The following is a 17652-nucleotide window of genomic DNA, read 5'->3' as shown; positions in this document are numbered from 1 at the left end:
TATATCTCTCCATCTGTTTGTATCATCTTTAATTTCTTTCATCAGTGTCTTATAGTTTTCTGCATACAGGTCTTTTGTCTCCCTAGGTAGGTTTATTCCTAGGTATTTTATTCTTTTTGTTGCAGTGGTAAATGGGAGTGTTTTCTTAATTTCACTTTCAGATTTTTCATCATTAGTGTATAGGAATGCAAGAGATTTCTGTGCATTAATTTTGTATCCTGCTACTTTACCAAATTCATTGATTAGCTCTAGTAGTTTTCTGGTAGCATCTTTAGGATTCTCTATGTATAGTATCATGTCATCTGCAAACAGTGACACTTTTACTTCTCTTTCACTTTTGAGGGATATCGTCACTGGATTTAGAATTATAGTTTAGCAGGATCTGTTTGTTTTCTATAGTTTTCAGCTTTTCTGTATATTTAGTAATCAACAAATATATCATAAAAATGAAATGTGAAAGCAAGAACGTGATAGAGTTGAAAGGGTACTGGTATGACAAAGCAAATTTCCCTTGGATTAATGTTTTAAATCAGAGAGGAGTGCTAGATGGATTTTGCTCAGTTCCTCCCTGAGTTATGCTGACATCAGTGTGTTTTGCACTTGCAGTGGATAGAGAACAAACCCTTCAGCAAGAAGAGAAGCAACCGGAACACCCTTATGTAAATGGATAACCAGGTCCCTCCCAGGAAAGGTAGAAATTATTCTCTGCTCTGTCACATAGGTTTTCTACTTCTCAAATATGACACCATAGATTCCATGTGAGAGGCTTTTGTCCATAAATGTATGTGTGGGGTCTTAGAAATGTTCAGGAAAGGAGGTGAAAGAAAAATAACAGAGAGTCCTGCTATGGTTTTCCATTAGAAAACCCTAAATAAAAGAATCCATGTACCTAGATTGTTCACACTTTGTTATTTTGATTCTTATACACTTGTCAGTTTATCACTTGGTGGAGAATATCAGAAAGAGGTGCACTATTTTGGTTTTATCTCAAGGAGAAAGAGACAGATCCATGGATGCAAGTGAGGCAGGATGAATGTTCTTGCGTCGCTGCACCCTTGTATATCAGCAGGTGGATATTTACAGAATATTTTTTTAGACTAACTGTTTATCTCAAGCAGGGCAGGGGAAAAACAATACGGAATTACTGCTATCAGATTAGTGTTAGGTCCATGTCATGGGGGACAAAATTCTAGAAGAGAGGGTGGGCAACAGATTGCATACTCTTTCAATTTATATAAATGTTAGTGGGCTATTAAATTTTATATTTCTTGTTGTATCAATTTTGATATCTTTATATTCCTTTGAATTTGAATCTATATTCAAATTTATACATGAACATATAAAAGATATAAACATGTATAAGATATAAGCATATATACATATATATATATAATTGATTTCTGCCTTTATGCTTAACATTTCCTCTCTTTTAGGTTCTTTGGGTTTGTCCCTTTGTTCATTTTCCAAGTCTTTGAGTTCTCTCTTCTTTTCTGATAAATATGTTTAGGAGTGTACAATTTGCTCTAACTTTCCATGAGTTTGATATGTAGTATCTTACCATTACTCAGTCCCAAGCACTTTAGAACATCCTTTGTGATTTTTTTTTTTTTTTTTTTTTTTTTTTAAATTTTTTATTGAAATATAGTAGATTTACAATGTTGTGCTGATTTCTGCTGTACAGCAAAGTGACTCAGTTATACACATATATATATATTACACATAAATATACATATACACATATATATATTATTTTTCTATATTCTTTTCTAATTTCCTATGATTTCTTTAATTCAAGACTTATTTAGAAGTAAAGCATGCTCTTCCTGGAGCAATGTAGAGGAAAACAAAACACAAAAGGACACCCTTAACTGACCATGACAAGCCCTCCTCCATACATGGTGAGGATTAGGTTGTTTAGAAAGCTTTGGAGCAAGTCATCTTGGTGTATGTGTGTACATGTGTGGTCTGAGATGTTTTCCAGATGACCCAAGGCCAGTGAGTTTAAAGTGAAAGGAAGGGCTCGGTAATAATTAAATTTCTGAGGCATTCTTTTCTTCCTTCTGCTCAGTTCCAAGGTTCAAACAGGGTAAAAGTTTTTGCCTGTCTCCCTGGAAAGTTAGGAGGCAGTGTATTTACCTTTCACTGACTCAGTAAGTCTTTGGCATCTAAACGTTTAGGGAAGGCGTCTCTTACTAGACCTTTCCACTGCCAGGGCTTTGGTATCTGACTCCTGTTTTCCCCATTCCCTGGGAATCCAAAAAAACCCCTGAGATCAAATGTCTTCAGGGTAAAATCTGCCTTCAATGATCAGTTTATGCCCTGAAGACTGTCTTCACAAAATCCTTGGCCTGAATATCTCATCTTTCCTGCCAGATCATCCACACTTTCAATGAAATGTTATTTTAAATATATTTTATCTAATATTCTTATCTGTTTACAAAGGGAATCAGTCCAGAAAACTTATTTTCCAGGCACTAATGTTTCTCTTTTCACTTAATATATCTAAATAGTATCCCACATTTGTACCTAAAGAGCTTCCTCATCATTTTTTAGAGTTGCATATGAATTTGGTATGAATATATTATAATTTATTTAACTAATTATTGATTTATCTAATTTGTTTAAAATCTTTTACTGTTGTTTCAAACAATTCTTCAAAAATGGATAATGATATAAAATTCAATTCATTGAGATTACTGAAAAAATATTTATGCAACTAAATAAAATAGCCTCAAATATATAAAAGCAAAATTAACAGTATGTTAGAAAGATACAAAAATCCTAATAAAATATTAGCAAAACAAATTGAAGAATTTATAAAAACATTTTTAAAAATCATGAACACTAAGTCCAGCTTAACCTAGGAAAGGAAGAATAGTTTTATATTAGAAAGTAGATATCTGTCATTCAACACAAATTAATTTAAAGAGAAAAACTGTATGATGATCTCAATAGATATACAAAAATATCTTTATGAAATTAACATTCATTCCCAATGAACACTATTAGGTAACTAGGAATATATGATGGACAGAACTCTAAGGTGGCCCCTTTGCACTCTTGGGTGGAACCAAAGTGCAAAGGACAAAGCAGAGAGCTCAGAGGACAGAGCCAAGAGCCACAGGGATTATCCCCAGGCCTTGAGAAAGATTCAACATTTGTCTAGCTGAACTTCAAAACTCTTATGGATCAATGACTCCTTTTTATTCTCCATTTTTACCCTTTGGAACTCGAATGTCTGTATCAGTTATTCTGTGCCTGTCCCACCACTGTACAGTGGAAGTTTTGGGGGCATGTAACTTGTGTCCTTAGTTTCACAAGTCCACAGATAGATACTGCACCAAGGGTGGTTTACTTTTAGAAGCCTCATCCACACCTGTTTTAGATGATTTGGATCATGAGATTTTGGAAATTTGAGCTAATGAGATTTTGATGAGGATTTGGACTTGAGTTGATGCTATAATGAGATGAGACCTTTAGGAACCTTGGGAATGGGGTGAGTATGTTTTGCATACGGGATGAACATGGATCTTCTGGGACCAGATGGTGAACTGAAGTAGGTAGAATTCTAAGCCTGCCCACAAGATCCTGGCTCCTGGTATATATACACCTTCCTCCAGGTTTTTAAGCAAACACTAACCTGCGTGCTGCTTGAAGGGATTTTGCAGATCTAATCATGGTCCCTAATCAGCTGATCTTAAAATAGGGAAATTTTCCAGGTAGGACTGATCTAATCATGAGAGCTCTTCAAATCTGGGTCTAGATGTCAGAGAGCAGTTAGAGAGGTTCAAAGCATGAGAGGGCTTCAACATAAGAGAGATTCTACCTTGCTGGCTTTGGGAATGGAGGGGACCATGTGAGAAGGAATGTGCACAGCCTCTTAAAACTAGCAGCTCTTAGCTGACAGCCAGCAGGAAAATGGCAACTTTTGTACTACAACCATGGAAAACTGAATTCTTCCAATAGCCTGAATGAGCTTGGAAATAGATCTTTCCTTAGAACCCATCTTGGCTGATCCCTTGCTTTTAGCCTTTGAGACCAGGAGTGGAATATCCAACCATATCATGCTAAAACTTCTGACCTACAGAACTATGAGCTAATAAATGTGTGTTGTTTTAAGCCATTAAGTTTGTGAATGTTTTTTGCACAGGAATAGAAAACGAATACACTTCATAAAGCATATCTACAACAGAAACTTCAACAAACATTATCCAAAATGTAGAAACATTAGAATCACTCTGTGTAAATCAGGAGCAATGGCATAAAACCAGGATGCTTGATGCAATCAGTAATACACCAGTGCTTCTGATCCAGTGAGACCATGAAATTAAAGACAGGGGGATAGGAAAAGAAGAAATAAAATCGTCATTATTTGCACACACCCTACATAGAAGACCTTCTCAAATTAGCAGATGAATTTTTAGAAACAATACTAACTTTGGCTAGCTAGCTGGATATAACGTCAATATTTAAAAGTCAAATTTATTTCTTTATACCAACCACAGACAATTTAAAAATATAACCTCCATTGGGTTGTAACAATGTAGGTTCACTCCTCTTTTCTTTCAGGCTGGCCAACAAATGTGCTTTTGGATCTATGCCAATCCGACATGTCATCATAGTTTCTCTCTCTACACAAATGTTTTTGGTGTGTGTGGGGCCATTATTCTGCTTACCACACATCCCATAACAGTTATTTGAGTTATAACAAGTTCAACCCACAATAACAAATTCTACTTAATTTAAGTTATAATTTTATTTCTAGAAATCTAATTGGCACAAACTTTTCTGGAACATATTTATTACTTAGACATTAAACCACATAATTTCCTACAGATTTTTTTCTTTCTTCCTTCCTTTCTTCCCTCCTTCTGTCCTTTCTTTTTTTGTACCTCCTTAACCCATTTTTTGTACCACCCTCCTCACCGCTGGCAACCACTAATCTGTTCTCTGTATATACGAGCTTGATTTCTTTTTTTTTTAAGATTCCACATATAAGAGAGATCATACAGTGTTTGTCTTTCTCTGTCTGACCTATTTAACTTAGTGTTAATGTCCTTGAGGTCCATCCATGTTGTCCCAAATGGCTAGAGTTCATTCTTTTTAAATAAAAACACTAATTCAAAAAGATACATGTATCCAATGTTCATAGCAGCATTATTTACAATCACCAAGATATGGAGGCAAACTAAGTGCCCATCAACAGATGAATGGATAAAAAAGATGTAGTATATATGTACAATGGAATGTTATTCATCCATTAAAAAATCAAATTCTGCCATTCGTAACAACATGGATGGACCTAAAGGGTATTACGCTTAGTGAAATAAGTCAGACAAAGACAAGTATTATATATTACCACTTATAAGGAATCTAAAGAATAAAACAATTTAATGAATATAACAAAACAGAAACAGACTCACAGATATAGAGAACAAACTAGTGGTTACCCAGTGGGAAGAGGGAAGGAGGGAAGGGGGGAAGGGGCCAGATAGGGTTAGGAGATTAAGAGATACAAACTACCATGTATAAAATAAATATGCAACAAGGATATATTGTACAGTACAAGGAAGTATAGCCATTATTTTGTAAAAACTTTAAAAGGAGTATAATTTTAAAATATTGAATTACTGTGATGTATACCTGAAACTAAAATAATATTATAAATCAACTATACTTCAATTAAAAGAATTTTATTCTTTTTTAAGGCTTAATAATCTTCCATCATATATATAACCACATTTTCTTTATCTATTCATCCATCAGTAGATACTTAGGTTATTTCCATATCTTGGTTATTGTAAACAATGCTGCAATGTACATGGGGGTATAGATACATTTTCAAGTTAGTGTTTTCATTTTCCTTGAATAAGTACCCAGAAATGGAATTGCTGGATCATACAGTAGGTTTTTTTTCTTTTCTGTAATTTAATTTTAATTTTTTTAATTTAATTTTATTTTTTTTAATACAGCAGGTTCTTATTAGTTATCTATTTTATACATATTAGTGTATACATGTCAATTCCAATCTCCCAATTCATCCCACCACTACCACCCCCCCACCTTCCACATTCCCTCCTTGTGTCCATATGTTTGTTCTCTACATCTGTGTCTCTATTTCTGCCTTGCAAACCAGTTCATCTGTACCATGTTTCTAGATTCCACATATATGTGTTAATATACAATATTTGTTCTTCTCTTTCTGACTTACTTCACTCTGTATGACAGTCTCTAGGTCCATCCACGTCTCTACAAATGACCAAATTTCATTCCTTTTTATGGCTGAGTAATATTCCATTGTATATATGTACCACATCTTCTTTACCCATCTGTCTGTCAATGGACATTTAGGTTGCTTCCATGACCTGACTATTGTAAATAGTGCTGCGGTGAACATTGGGGTGCATGCGTCTTTTTGAATTATGGTTTTCTCTGGGTATATGCCCAGTAGTGGGATTGTTGGGTCATATGGTAATTCTGTTTTTAGTTTTTTAAAGAACCTCCATACTGTTCTCCATAGTGGCTGTATCAATTTACATTCCCACCAACAGTGCAAGAGGGTTCCCTTTTCTCCACACCCTCTCCAGCACTTTATTGTTTGTAGATTTTTTGATGATGGCCATTCTGACCAGTGTGAGGTGATACCTCATTGTAGTTTTGATATGCATTTCTCCAATAATTAGTGATGTTGAGCAGCTTTTCATGTGCCTCTTGGCCATCTGTATGTCTTCTTTGGAGAAATGTCTATTTAGGTCTTCTGCCCATTTTTTGACTGGGTTGTTTTTTTAATATTGAGCTGCATGAGCTGTTTATATATTTTGGAGGTTAATCCTTTGTTGATTTGTTTGCAAGTATATTCTCCCATTCTGATGGTTGTCTTTTTGTCCTGTTTATAGTTTCCTTTGCTGTACAGTAACTTTTAGTTTCATTAGGTCCCATTTTTTAATATTTGTTTTTATTTCCATTACTCTAGGAGGTGGGTCAAAAAAAGATCTTGCTGTGATTTATGTCAAAGAGTGTTCTTCCCATGTTTTCCTCTAATTTTATAGTATCCGGTCTTACATTTAGGTCTTTAATCCATTTTGAGTTTATTTTTGTGTACGGTGTTAGGGAGTATTCTAATTTCATTCTTTTACATGTGGCTGTCCAGTTTTCCCAGCACCACTTACTGAAGAGACTGTCTTTTCTCCATTGTATATCCTTGCCTCCTTTATCATAGATTAGTTGAACATAGGTGTGTGGATTTATCTCCGGGTTTCTATCCTGTTCCTTTAATCTATATTTCTGTTTTTGTGCCAGTACCATATTGTCTTGATTACTGTAGCTTTGTAGTATAGTCTGAAGTCAAGGAGTCTGATTCCTCCAGCTCCGTTTTTTCCCCTTAGGATTGCTTTGCCTATTCAGGGTCTTTTGTGTCTCCATACAAATTTTAAGATTTTTTGTTCTAGTTCTGTAAAAAATGCCATTGGTTATTTGATAGGGATTGCATTGAATCTGTAGATTGCTTTGGGTAGTATAGTCATTTTCACAATATTGATTCTTCCAATCCAAGAACATGGTATATCTCTCCGTCTGTTTGTGTCATCTGATTTCTTTCATCAGTGTCTTATAGTTTTCTGAGTACAGGTCTTTTACCTCCTTAGGTAGGTTTATTCCTAGGTATTTTATTCTTTTTGTTGCAGTGGTGAATGGGATTGTTTTCTTAATTACACTTTTTGATCTTTCTATGTTAGTGTATAGGAATGCAAGAGATTTCTGTGCATTAATTTTGTATCTTGCAAGTTCACCAAATTCATTGATTAGCTCTAGTAGTTTTCTGGTGGCATCTTTAGGATTATCTATGTACAAATATCCTGTCATCTGCAAACACTGTCAGTTTTACTTCTTCTTTTTCAATTTGTATTCCTTTTATTTCTTTTTCTTATCTGATTGCCTGGCTAGGACTTCTAAAACTATGTTGAATAAGAGTGGCAAGAGTGCACATCCTTGTCTTGTTCCTGATCTTAGAGGAATGCTTTCAGTTTTTCACCACTAAGAATGATGTTTGCTGTGGGTTTGTCATATATGGCCTTTATTATGTTGAGGTAGCTTCCTTCTATACCACTTTCTCGTGTAATGTGTTGTTGGATTCTGTTTGCTAGTATTTTGTTGAGGATTTTTGCATCTATATTCATCAGTGATATTGGTCTGTAATTTTCTTTTTTTGTAGTATCTTTGTCTGGTTTTGGTATCAGGGTGATGGTGGCCTCATAGAAGGAGTTTGGGAGTGTTCCTTCCTCTGAAATTTTTTGGAAGAGCTTGAGAAGGAGGGGTGTTAGCTCTTCTCTAAATGTTTGATAGAATTCACCTGTGAAGCCATCTGGTCCTGGACTTCTGTTTGTTGGAAGATTTTTTTATCACAGTTTCAATTTCATTACTTGCAATTGGTCTGTTCATATTTTCTATTTCTTCCTGGTTCAGTCTTGGAAGGTTATACCTTTCTAACAATTTGTTCATTTCTTCCAGGTTGTCCATTTTACTGGCATAGAGTTGCTTGTAGTAGTCTCTTAGGATGCTTTGTATTTCTGCGGTGTCTGTTGTAACTTCTCCTTTTTCATTTCTAATTTTACTGATTTCAGTCCTCTCCATCTTGATGACTCTGGCTAAAGGTTTGTCAATTTTGTTTATCTTCTCAAAGAACCAGCTTTTAATTTTATTGATCTTTGCTATTGTTTTCTTTGTTTCTATTTCATTTATTTCTGCTCGGACCTTTATGATTTCTTTCCTTCTACTAACTTTGGGTTTTGTTTGTTCTTCTTTCTCTAGTTCCTTCAGGTGTAAGGTTAGATTGTTTATTTGAGATTTTTCTTGTTTCTTGAGGTAGGCTTGTATAGCTGTAAACTTCCTTCTTAGAACTGCTTTTGCTGCATCCCATAAGTTTTGGATCATTGTGTGTTTGTTATTTGTCACTAGGTATTTTTTGATTTCCTCTTTCGTTTCTTCAGTGATCTCTTGGTTATTTAGTAACGTATTGTTTAGCCTCCATGTGGTTGTGTTTTTTACGGGTTTTTTTCCCTGTAATTAATTTCTAATCTCATAGTGTTGTGGTCAGAAGAGATGCTTGATGTGATTTCAATTTTCTTAGATTTACTGAGGCTTGATTTGTGACCCAAGATGTGATCTATCCTGGTGAATGTTCCATGTGCACTTGAGAAGAAAGTATAATCTGCTGTTTTGGGATGGAATGTCCTATCAATATCAATTAAATCTATCTGGTCTGTTGTGTCATTTAAAGCTTCTGTTTCCTTATTTATTTTCATTTTGGATGATCTGTCCATTGGTGTAAGTGAGGTGTTAAAGTCCCCCACTATTACTGTGTTACTGTCGATTTCCTCTTTTATAGCTGTTAGTATCTACCTTATGTATTGAGGTCCTCCTATGTTGGGTGCATATATATTTATAATTGTTATATCGTCTGCTTGGATTGATCCCTTGATCACTATGTAGTGTCCTTCCTTGTCTCTTGTAACACTCTTTATTTTAAAGTCTATTTTGTCTGATATGAGAATTTCTACTCCAGCGTTCTTTTGATTTCCATTTGCATGGAATATCTTTTTCCATCCCCTCACTTTCAGTCTGTATGTGTCACTAGGTCTGAAGTGGGTCTCTTGTAGACAGCATATATATGGGTCTTGTTTTTGTATCCATTCAGCACGCCTGTGTCTTTTGGGTGGAGCATTTAATCCATTCACATTTAATGTAATTATTGATATGTATGTTCCTATTACCATTTTCTTAATTGTTTTGGGTTTGTTTTTGTAGATCCTTTTCTTCTCTTGTGTTTCCCACTTAGAGAAGTTCCTTTAGCATTTGTTGTAGAGCTGGTTTGGTAGTGCTGAATTCTCTTAGCTTTTGCCTCTCTGTGAAGCTTTTGATTTCATCACTTTAAATATATTGTGCCACTCCCTTCTGACTTGTAGAGTTTCTGCTGAGAAATCAGCTGTTAACCTTATGGGAGTTCCCTTGTATGTTATTTGTCACTTTTCCCTTGCTGCTTTTAATAATTTTTCTTTGTCTTTAATTTTTATCAATTTCATTACTATGTGTCTCGGTGTGTTTCTCCTTGGGTTTATCCTGTATGGGACTCTCTGTGCTCCCTGGACTTGGGTGGCTATTTCCTTTCCCATGTTAGGGAAGTTTTCAACTATAATCTCTTCAAATATTTTCTTGGGTCCTTTCTCTCTCTCTTCTTCTGGGACCCCTATAATGCAAATATTGGTGCATTTAATGTTGTCCCAGAGGTCTCTTAGGCTGTCTTCACTTCTTTTCATTCTTTTTTCTTTATTCTGTTCCACAGCTGTGAATTCCACCATTGTGTCTTCCAGGTCACTGGTCTGTTTTTCTGCTTCAGTTATTCTGCTATTGATTCCTTCTAGTGTATTTTTCATTTCAGTTATTGTATTGTTCATCTCTGTTTGTTTGTTCTTTAATTCTTCTAGGTGTTTGTTCTTTAACTCTTCTAGGTCTTTGTTAAACATTTCTTGCATCTCCTCGATCTTTGCCTCCATTCATTTTATGAGGTCCTGGATCATCTTCACTATTATTATTCTGAATTCTTTTTCTGGAAGGGTGCCTATCTCCACTTCACTTAGTTGTTTTTCTGGGGTTTTATCTTGTTCCTTCATCTGGTACATAGCCCTCTGCCTTTTCATCTTGTCTACCTTTCTGTGAATGTGGTTTTCATTCCACAGGCTGCAGGATTGTTGTTCTTCTTGCTTCTGCTGTCTGCCCTCTGATGGATGAGGCTATCTTTGTACATTACTTCTATTTTTATCTTTTTAAGGAACCACCATATTGTTTTTCAGAGTGGCTGCCACAATTTATATACCCACCAACAGTACACAGTTCCTTTTCTTCACCTCCTTTCCAACACTTATTCTTGCGTTTTTGATAATAGTTATTTTAACAGGTATAAATTGCTATCCCATTATGGTTTTGATTTGCATTTCCGTAATGATGAGTGATGTTGAACATCTTTTCATGTACCTCTTGACCATATGCATGTCTTCTTTGGAAAAATGTCTATTCAGTTCTTCTGCCCATTTCTGAATCGGATTTTTTCTTTGTTTTTCACTGTTTAATTGTATGAGTTTTTTTATATTTTGTGTGCAAAGCCCTTATCAGATATACGATTTGCAAATATCTTCTCCCATTCAGTAGGTTTCCCTTTCATTTTGTTGATAATTTTCTTTGCTCTGCAGAAGTCTTTTAGTTTGATACAGTGCTCTTTGTTTATTTTGCTTTCAGTGCTTGTGCTTTTAGTGTCATATTCAAAAAATCATCGCCAAGGCATATGTCAAGGAATTTACCACCTGTATTTTCTTCTAGAAGTTTTATGTTTTCATGTCTTAAGTTTGTCTTTAATCCATTTTGAGTTAATTTTTGTATATGGTGTAAGATAGTCGTCGAGTTACATTGTTTTGCATGTGACTGTCCAGTTTTCAGAACACCATTATTGAATATTGTAATATTTATTGAGGTATAATTATATAAAATAAAATATGGATCTTAGGTGTATATTTAGATGTGTTTTTTTTAATTTTTGAATTTTATTTAATTTATTTTTTTATACAGCAGGTTCTTATTATTCATCAATTTTATACACATCAGTGTATACATGTCAATCCCAATCGCCCAATTCAGCACACCACCATTCTCACCCCCCTGTGGCTTTACCCCCTTGGTGTCCATACATTGGTTCTCTACATCTGTGTCTCAACTTCTGCCCTGCAAACCGGTTCATCTGTACCATTTTTCTAGGTTCCACATACGTGCGTTAATATACGATATTTGTTTTTCTCTTTCTGACTTAATTCATTCTGTATGATAGTCTCTAGATCCATCCAGGTCTCAACAAATGACTCAATTTCGTTTTTTTTATGGCTGAGTAATATTCCATTGTATATATGTACCACATCTTCTTTATCCATTCATCTGTCGATGGGCATTTAGGTTGCTTCCATGGTCTGGCTATTGTAAATAGTGCTGCAGTGAACATTTGGGTGCATGTGTCTTTTAGAATTATGGCTTTCTCTGGGTATATGCCCAGTAGTGGGATTGCTGGATCATATGGTAATTCTATTTTTACTTTTTTAAGGAACCTCCATACTGTTCTCCATAGTGGCTGTATCAATTTACATTCCCACCAACAGTGCAACAGGGTTCCCTTTTCTCCACACCCCCTCTAGCATTTGTTGTTTGTAGATTTTCTGATGATGCCCATTCTAACTTGTGTGAAGTGATACCTCATTGTAGTTTTGATTTGCATTTCTTTAATAATTAGTGATGTTGAGCAGCTTTTCATGTGCTTCTTCGCCATCTGTATGTCTTCTTTGGAGAAATGTCGATTTAGGTCTTCTGCCCATTTTTGAATTGGGTTGTTTGTATCTTTAATATTGAGCTGCATGAGCTGTTTATATATTTTGGAGATTAATCCTTTGTCCGTTGATTCATTTGCAAATATTTTCTCCCATTCTGAGGGTTGTCTTTTCATCTTGTTTATGGTTTCCTTTGCTGTGCAAAAGCTTTGAAGTTTCATTAGGTCCCATTTGTTTATTTTTGTTTTTATTTCCATTACTCTAGGAGGTGGATCAAAAAAGATCTTGCTGTGATTTATGTCAAAGAGTGTTCTTCCTATGTTTTCCTCTAAGAGTTTTATAGTGTCCAGTCTTACATTTAGGTCTCTAATCCATTTTGAGTTTATTTTTGTGTATGGTGTTAGGGAGTGTTCTAATTTCATTCTTTTATATGTAGCTGTCCAGTTTTCCCAGCAACACTTACTGAAGAGACTGTCATTTCTCCATTGTATATCCTTGCCTCCTTAGTCATAGATTAGTTGACCATAGGTGCGTGGGTTTACCTCTGGGCTTTCTATCTTGTTCCACTGATTTATGTTTCTGTTTTTGTGCCAGTACCCTATTGTCTTGATTACTGTAGCTTTGTAGTATAGTCTGAAGTCAAGGAGTCTGATTCCTCCAGCTCTGTTTTTTTCCCTCAAGACTGCTTTGGCTATTCGGGGTCTTTTGTGTTGCCATACAAATTTTAAGATTTTTTGTTCTAGTTCTGTAAAAAATGCCATTGGTAGTTTGATAGGGATTGCATTGAATCTGTAGATTGCTTTGGGTAGTATAGTCATTTTCACAGTGTTGATTCTTCCAATCCAAGAACATGGTATATCTCTCCATCTGTTGGTATCATCTTTAATTTCTTTCATCAGTGTCTTATAGTTTTCTGCATACAGGTCTTTTGTCTCCCTAATTAGGTTTATTCCTAGGTATTTTACTCTTTTTGTTGCAATGGTAAATGGGAGTGTTTCCTTAATTTCTCTTTCAGATTTTTCATCATTAGTGTATAGGAACGCAAGAGATTTCTGTGCATTAATTTTGTATCCTGCAACTTTACCAAAATCATTGATTAGCTCTAGTAGTTTTCTGGTGGCATTTTTAGGATTCTGTATGTATAGTATCGTGTCCTCTGCAAACAGTGACAGTTTTATTTCTTGTTTTCCGATTTGTATTCCTTTTATTTCTTTTTCTTCTCTGCTTGCGATGACTAGGACTTCCAAAACTGTGTTGAATAATAGTGGTGAGAGTGGACATCCTTGTCTTGTTCCTGATCTTAGAGGAAATGCTTTCAGTTTTTCACCATTGAGAATGATGTTTGCTCTGGGTTTGTCATATATGGCCTTTATTATGTTGAGGTAGGTTCCCTCTATGCCCACTTTCTGGAGAGTTTTTATCATAAATCGGTGTTGAATTTTGTCAAAAGCTTTTTCTGCATCTATTGAGAGGATCATATGGTTTTTCTTCCTCAATTTGTTAATAAGGTTTACCACATTGATTGATTTGCGTATATTGAAGAATCCTTGCATCCCTGGGATAAATCCCAGTTGATCATGGTGTATGATCCTTTTAATGTGTTGTTGGATTCTGTTTGCTAGTATTCTGTTGAGGATTTTCACATCTATGTTCATCAGTGGTATTGGCCTGTAGTTTTCTTTCTTTGTGACATCTCTATTGGCTTTGGTATCAGGGTGTTGGTGGCCTTGTAGAATGAGTTTGCGAGTGTTCCTCCCTCTGCTATATTTTGGAAGAGTTTGAGAAGGATGGGTGTTAGCTCTTCTCTAAATGTTTCATAGAATTCACCTGTGAAGCCATCTGGTCCTGGACTTCTGTTTGTTGGAAGATTTTTAATCACAGTTTCAATTTCATTACTTGCAATTGGTCTGTTCATATTTTCTATTTCTTCCTGGTTCAGTCTTGGAAGGTTATACCTTTATAAGAATTTGTCCATTTCTTCCAGGTTGTCCATTTTGTTGGCATAGAGTTGCTTGTAGTAGTCTCTTAGGATGCTTTGTATTTCTGTGGTGTCTGTTGTAACTTCTCCTTTTTCATTTCTGATTTTATTGATTTGAGTCCTCTCCCTCTTTTTCTTGATGAGTCTGGCTAATGGTTTATCAATTTTGTTTATCTTCTCAAAGAACCAGCTTTTAATTTTATTGATCTTTGCTATTGTTTTCTTTGTTTCTATTTCATTTATTTCTGCTCTGATCTTTATGATTTCTTTCCTTCTGCTAACTTTGGGTTTTGTTTGTTCTTCTTTCTCTAGTTCCTTCAGGTGTAAGGTTAGATTGTTTATTTGAGATTTTTTTTGTTTCTTGAGGTAGGCTTGTATAGCTGTAAACTTCCTTCTTAGAACTGCTTTTGCTGCATCCCATAGGTTTTGGATCATCGTGTTTTCATTGTCATTTGTCTCTAGGTACTTTTTGATTTCCTCTTTGATTTCTTCAGTGATCTCTTGGTTATTTAGTAACGTATTGTTTAGCCTCCATGTGGTTGTGTTTTTTACGTTTTTTTCCCTGTATTTCATCTCTAATCTCATAGCGTTGTGGTCAGAAAAGACGCTTGATATGGTTTCAATTTTCTTAAATTTACTGAGGCTTGATTTGTGACCCAAGATGTGATCTATCCTGGAGAATGTTCCATGCACACTTGAGAAGAAAGTGTAATCTGCTGTTTTTGGACGGAATGTCCTATATCTATCAATTAAATCTATTTGGTCTATTGTGTCATTTAAAGCTTCTGTTTCCTTATTTGTTTTCATTTTGGGTGATCTGTCCATTGGTGTAAGTGAGGTGTTAAATTTCCCCACTATTATTGTGTTACTGTTGATTTCCTCTTTTAGAGCTGTTAGCAGTTGCCTTATGTATTGAGGTGCTCCTATGTTGGGTGCATACATATTTATAATTGTTATATCTTCTTCTTGGATTGATCCCTTGATCATTATGTAGTTTTCTTCCTTGTCTCTTGTAACATTCTTTATTTTAAAGTCTATTTTATCTGATATGAGTATTGCTGCTCCAGCTTTCTTTTGATTTCCACTTGCATGGGATATCTTTTTCCATCCCCTCACTTTCACTCTGTATGTGTCCCTTAGGTCTGAAGTGGGTCTCTTGCAGACATTTATATATGGGTCTTGTTTTTGTATCCATTCAGCACGCCTGTGTCTTTTGGGTGGAGCATTTAGTCCATTCACCTTTAAGATAATTATTGATATGTATGTCCTATGACCATTTTCTTAATTGTTTTAGGTTTGTTTTCGTAAGTCCTTCTCTTCTCTTGTGTTTCCCACTTAGAGAAGTTCCTTTAGCATTTGTTGTAGAGCTGGTTTGGTGGTGCTGAATTCTCTTAGCTTTTGCTTGTCTGTAAAGCTTTTGATTTCTCCATCGAATCTCAATGAGATCCTTGCCGGGTAGAGTAATCTTGGTTGTAGGTTCTTCTTTTCATTACTTTGAGTACATCATGCCACTCCCTTCTGGCTTGTAATGTTTCTGCTGAGAAATCAGCTGTTAACCTTATGGGAGTTCCCTTGTATGTTATTTGTTGCTTTTCCCTTGCTGCTTTCAATAATTTTTCTTTGTCTTTAATTTTTGCCAATTTGATTACTATGTGTCTTGGCATGTTTCTCCTTGGGTTTATCCTGTATGGGAGTTGCTGCACTTCCGGGACTTGGGTAGCTGTTTCCTTTCCCATGTTAGGGAAATTTTCGACTGTAATCTTTTCAAATATTTTCTCTGGTCCTTTCTCTCTCTCTTCTCCTTCTGGGACCCCTATAATGCGAAAGTTGTTGCATTTATTGTTGTCCCAGTTGTCTCTTAGGCTGTCTTCATTTCTTTTCATTCTTTTTTCTTTACTCTCTTCCACAGCAGTGAATTCCAGCATTCTGTCTTCTAGGTCACTTATCCGTTCTTCTGCCTCAGTTATTTTGCTATTGATTCCTTCTAGTGTAGTTTTCATTTTGGTTATTGTATTGTTCGTCTCTGTTTGTTTGTTCTTTAATTCTTCTAGGTCTTTGTTAAACATTTCTTGCGTCTTCTCAGTCTTTGCCTCCATTCTTTTTCCTAGGTCCTGGATCATCTTCACTATCGTTATTCTGAATTCTTTTTCTGGAAGGTTGCCTGTCTCCACTTCATTTAGTTGTGTTTCTGGGGTTTTATCTTGTTCCTTCATCTGGTACATAGCCCTCTGCTTTTTCATCTTGTCTATCTTTCTGTGAGTGTGGTTTTTGTTTCACAGGCTGCGGGATTGTTGTTCTTCTTGCTTCTGCTGTCTGCCTTCTGGTGGATGAGACTATCTAAGAGGCTTGTGTAATTTTCCTGAAGGAAGGCAGTGGTGGTGGGTAGAACTGGCTGTTGCTCTGGTGGGCAGAGCTCAGTAAAACTTTAAGCTACTTGACTGCTGATGGGTGGGGCTGGGTTCCCTCCCTGTTGGTTGTTTGACCTGAGGCAACCCAACACTGGAGCCTACCTGGGCTCTTTGGTGGCGCTAATGACAGACTCTGGGAGGGCTCGCGCCAAGGAGTACTTCCCAGAACTTCTTCTGCCAGTGTCCTTTTCCCCACGGTGAGCCACAGCCACCCCCTGCCTCTGCAGGAGACCCTCCAACACTAGCAGGTAGCTCTGGTTCATTCTCCCCTGGGGTCACTGCTACTTCCCCTGGGGCCCGAGGCACACACTACTTTGTGTGTGCCTTCCAAGAGTGGAGTCTCTGTTTCCCTAGTCCTGTCAAAGTCCTGCAATCAAATCCCGCTAGCCTTCAAAGTCTGATTCTCTAGGAATTTCCCCTCCTGTTGCCAGACCCCCGGGTTGGGAAGCCTGACGTGGGGCTCAGAACCTTCACTCCAGTGGGTGGACTTCTGTGGTATAAGTGTTCTGCAGTGTGTGAGTCACCCATCCGGCAGTTATGGGATTTGATTTTACTGTGATTGTGCCCCTCCTACCATCTCATTGTGGCTTCTCCTTTGTCTTTGGATGTGGGGTATTTTTTTGGTGAGTTCCAGTGTCTTCCTATTGATGACTGTCTAACAACTAGTTGTGATTCTGGTGTTCTCACAAGAGGGAGTGAGAGCACGTCCTTCTACTCTGCCATCTTGGTTCCTCTCCCAATGCCAGTTGTGGTTGTGGTTGTTGTTGCTGTTGGATAATCTTAGATGTGTTTTGAAAAATGTATAAACTTACAAACAAGACTCATAGAACACTACATTAAAGTCCCTTCATGTCCTTTTGCCCTCCTCACCAAGAGGGAATTGTTTTTGTAATATCTAGCCACATAAATT

General features: G+C 36.3%; 1 protein-coding gene across 9 annotated transcripts in view; it reads left to right on the top strand.

Annotated features, from left to right (window-relative positions):
• Positions 1-17652, top strand: part of SLC17A1 (solute carrier family 17 member 1) — a 74287-nt gene that overhangs the window by 3484 nt on the left and 53151 nt on the right. For 6 of the 9 annotated variants that reach the window (XR_005021703.1, XM_036867721.1, XM_036867724.1 and 3 more), the window contains exon 2: positions 607-691. The exons of the other annotated variants lie outside the window; for them this stretch is intronic. Coding sequence is in view for 5 of the 6 variants with exons in the window: in XM_036867721.1 (XP_036723616.1) it covers positions 664-691 (28 nt within the window). In the remaining variant the exon portion in view is untranslated. The remainder of the gene's footprint in view (positions 1-606; positions 692-17652) is intronic. 9 annotated transcript variants of the gene reach the window in all.

The sequence above is a fragment of the Balaenoptera musculus genome, chromosome 11, assembly GCF_009873245.2.
Source record: "Balaenoptera musculus isolate JJ_BM4_2016_0621 chromosome 11, mBalMus1.pri.v3, whole genome shotgun sequence".
Classification (NCBI taxonomy): Eukaryota; Metazoa; Chordata; class Mammalia; order Artiodactyla; family Balaenopteridae; genus Balaenoptera; species Balaenoptera musculus.
The sequence above is the reverse complement of the archived record's forward strand: the minus strand, read 5'-3'. Positions and strand labels throughout refer to the sequence as shown.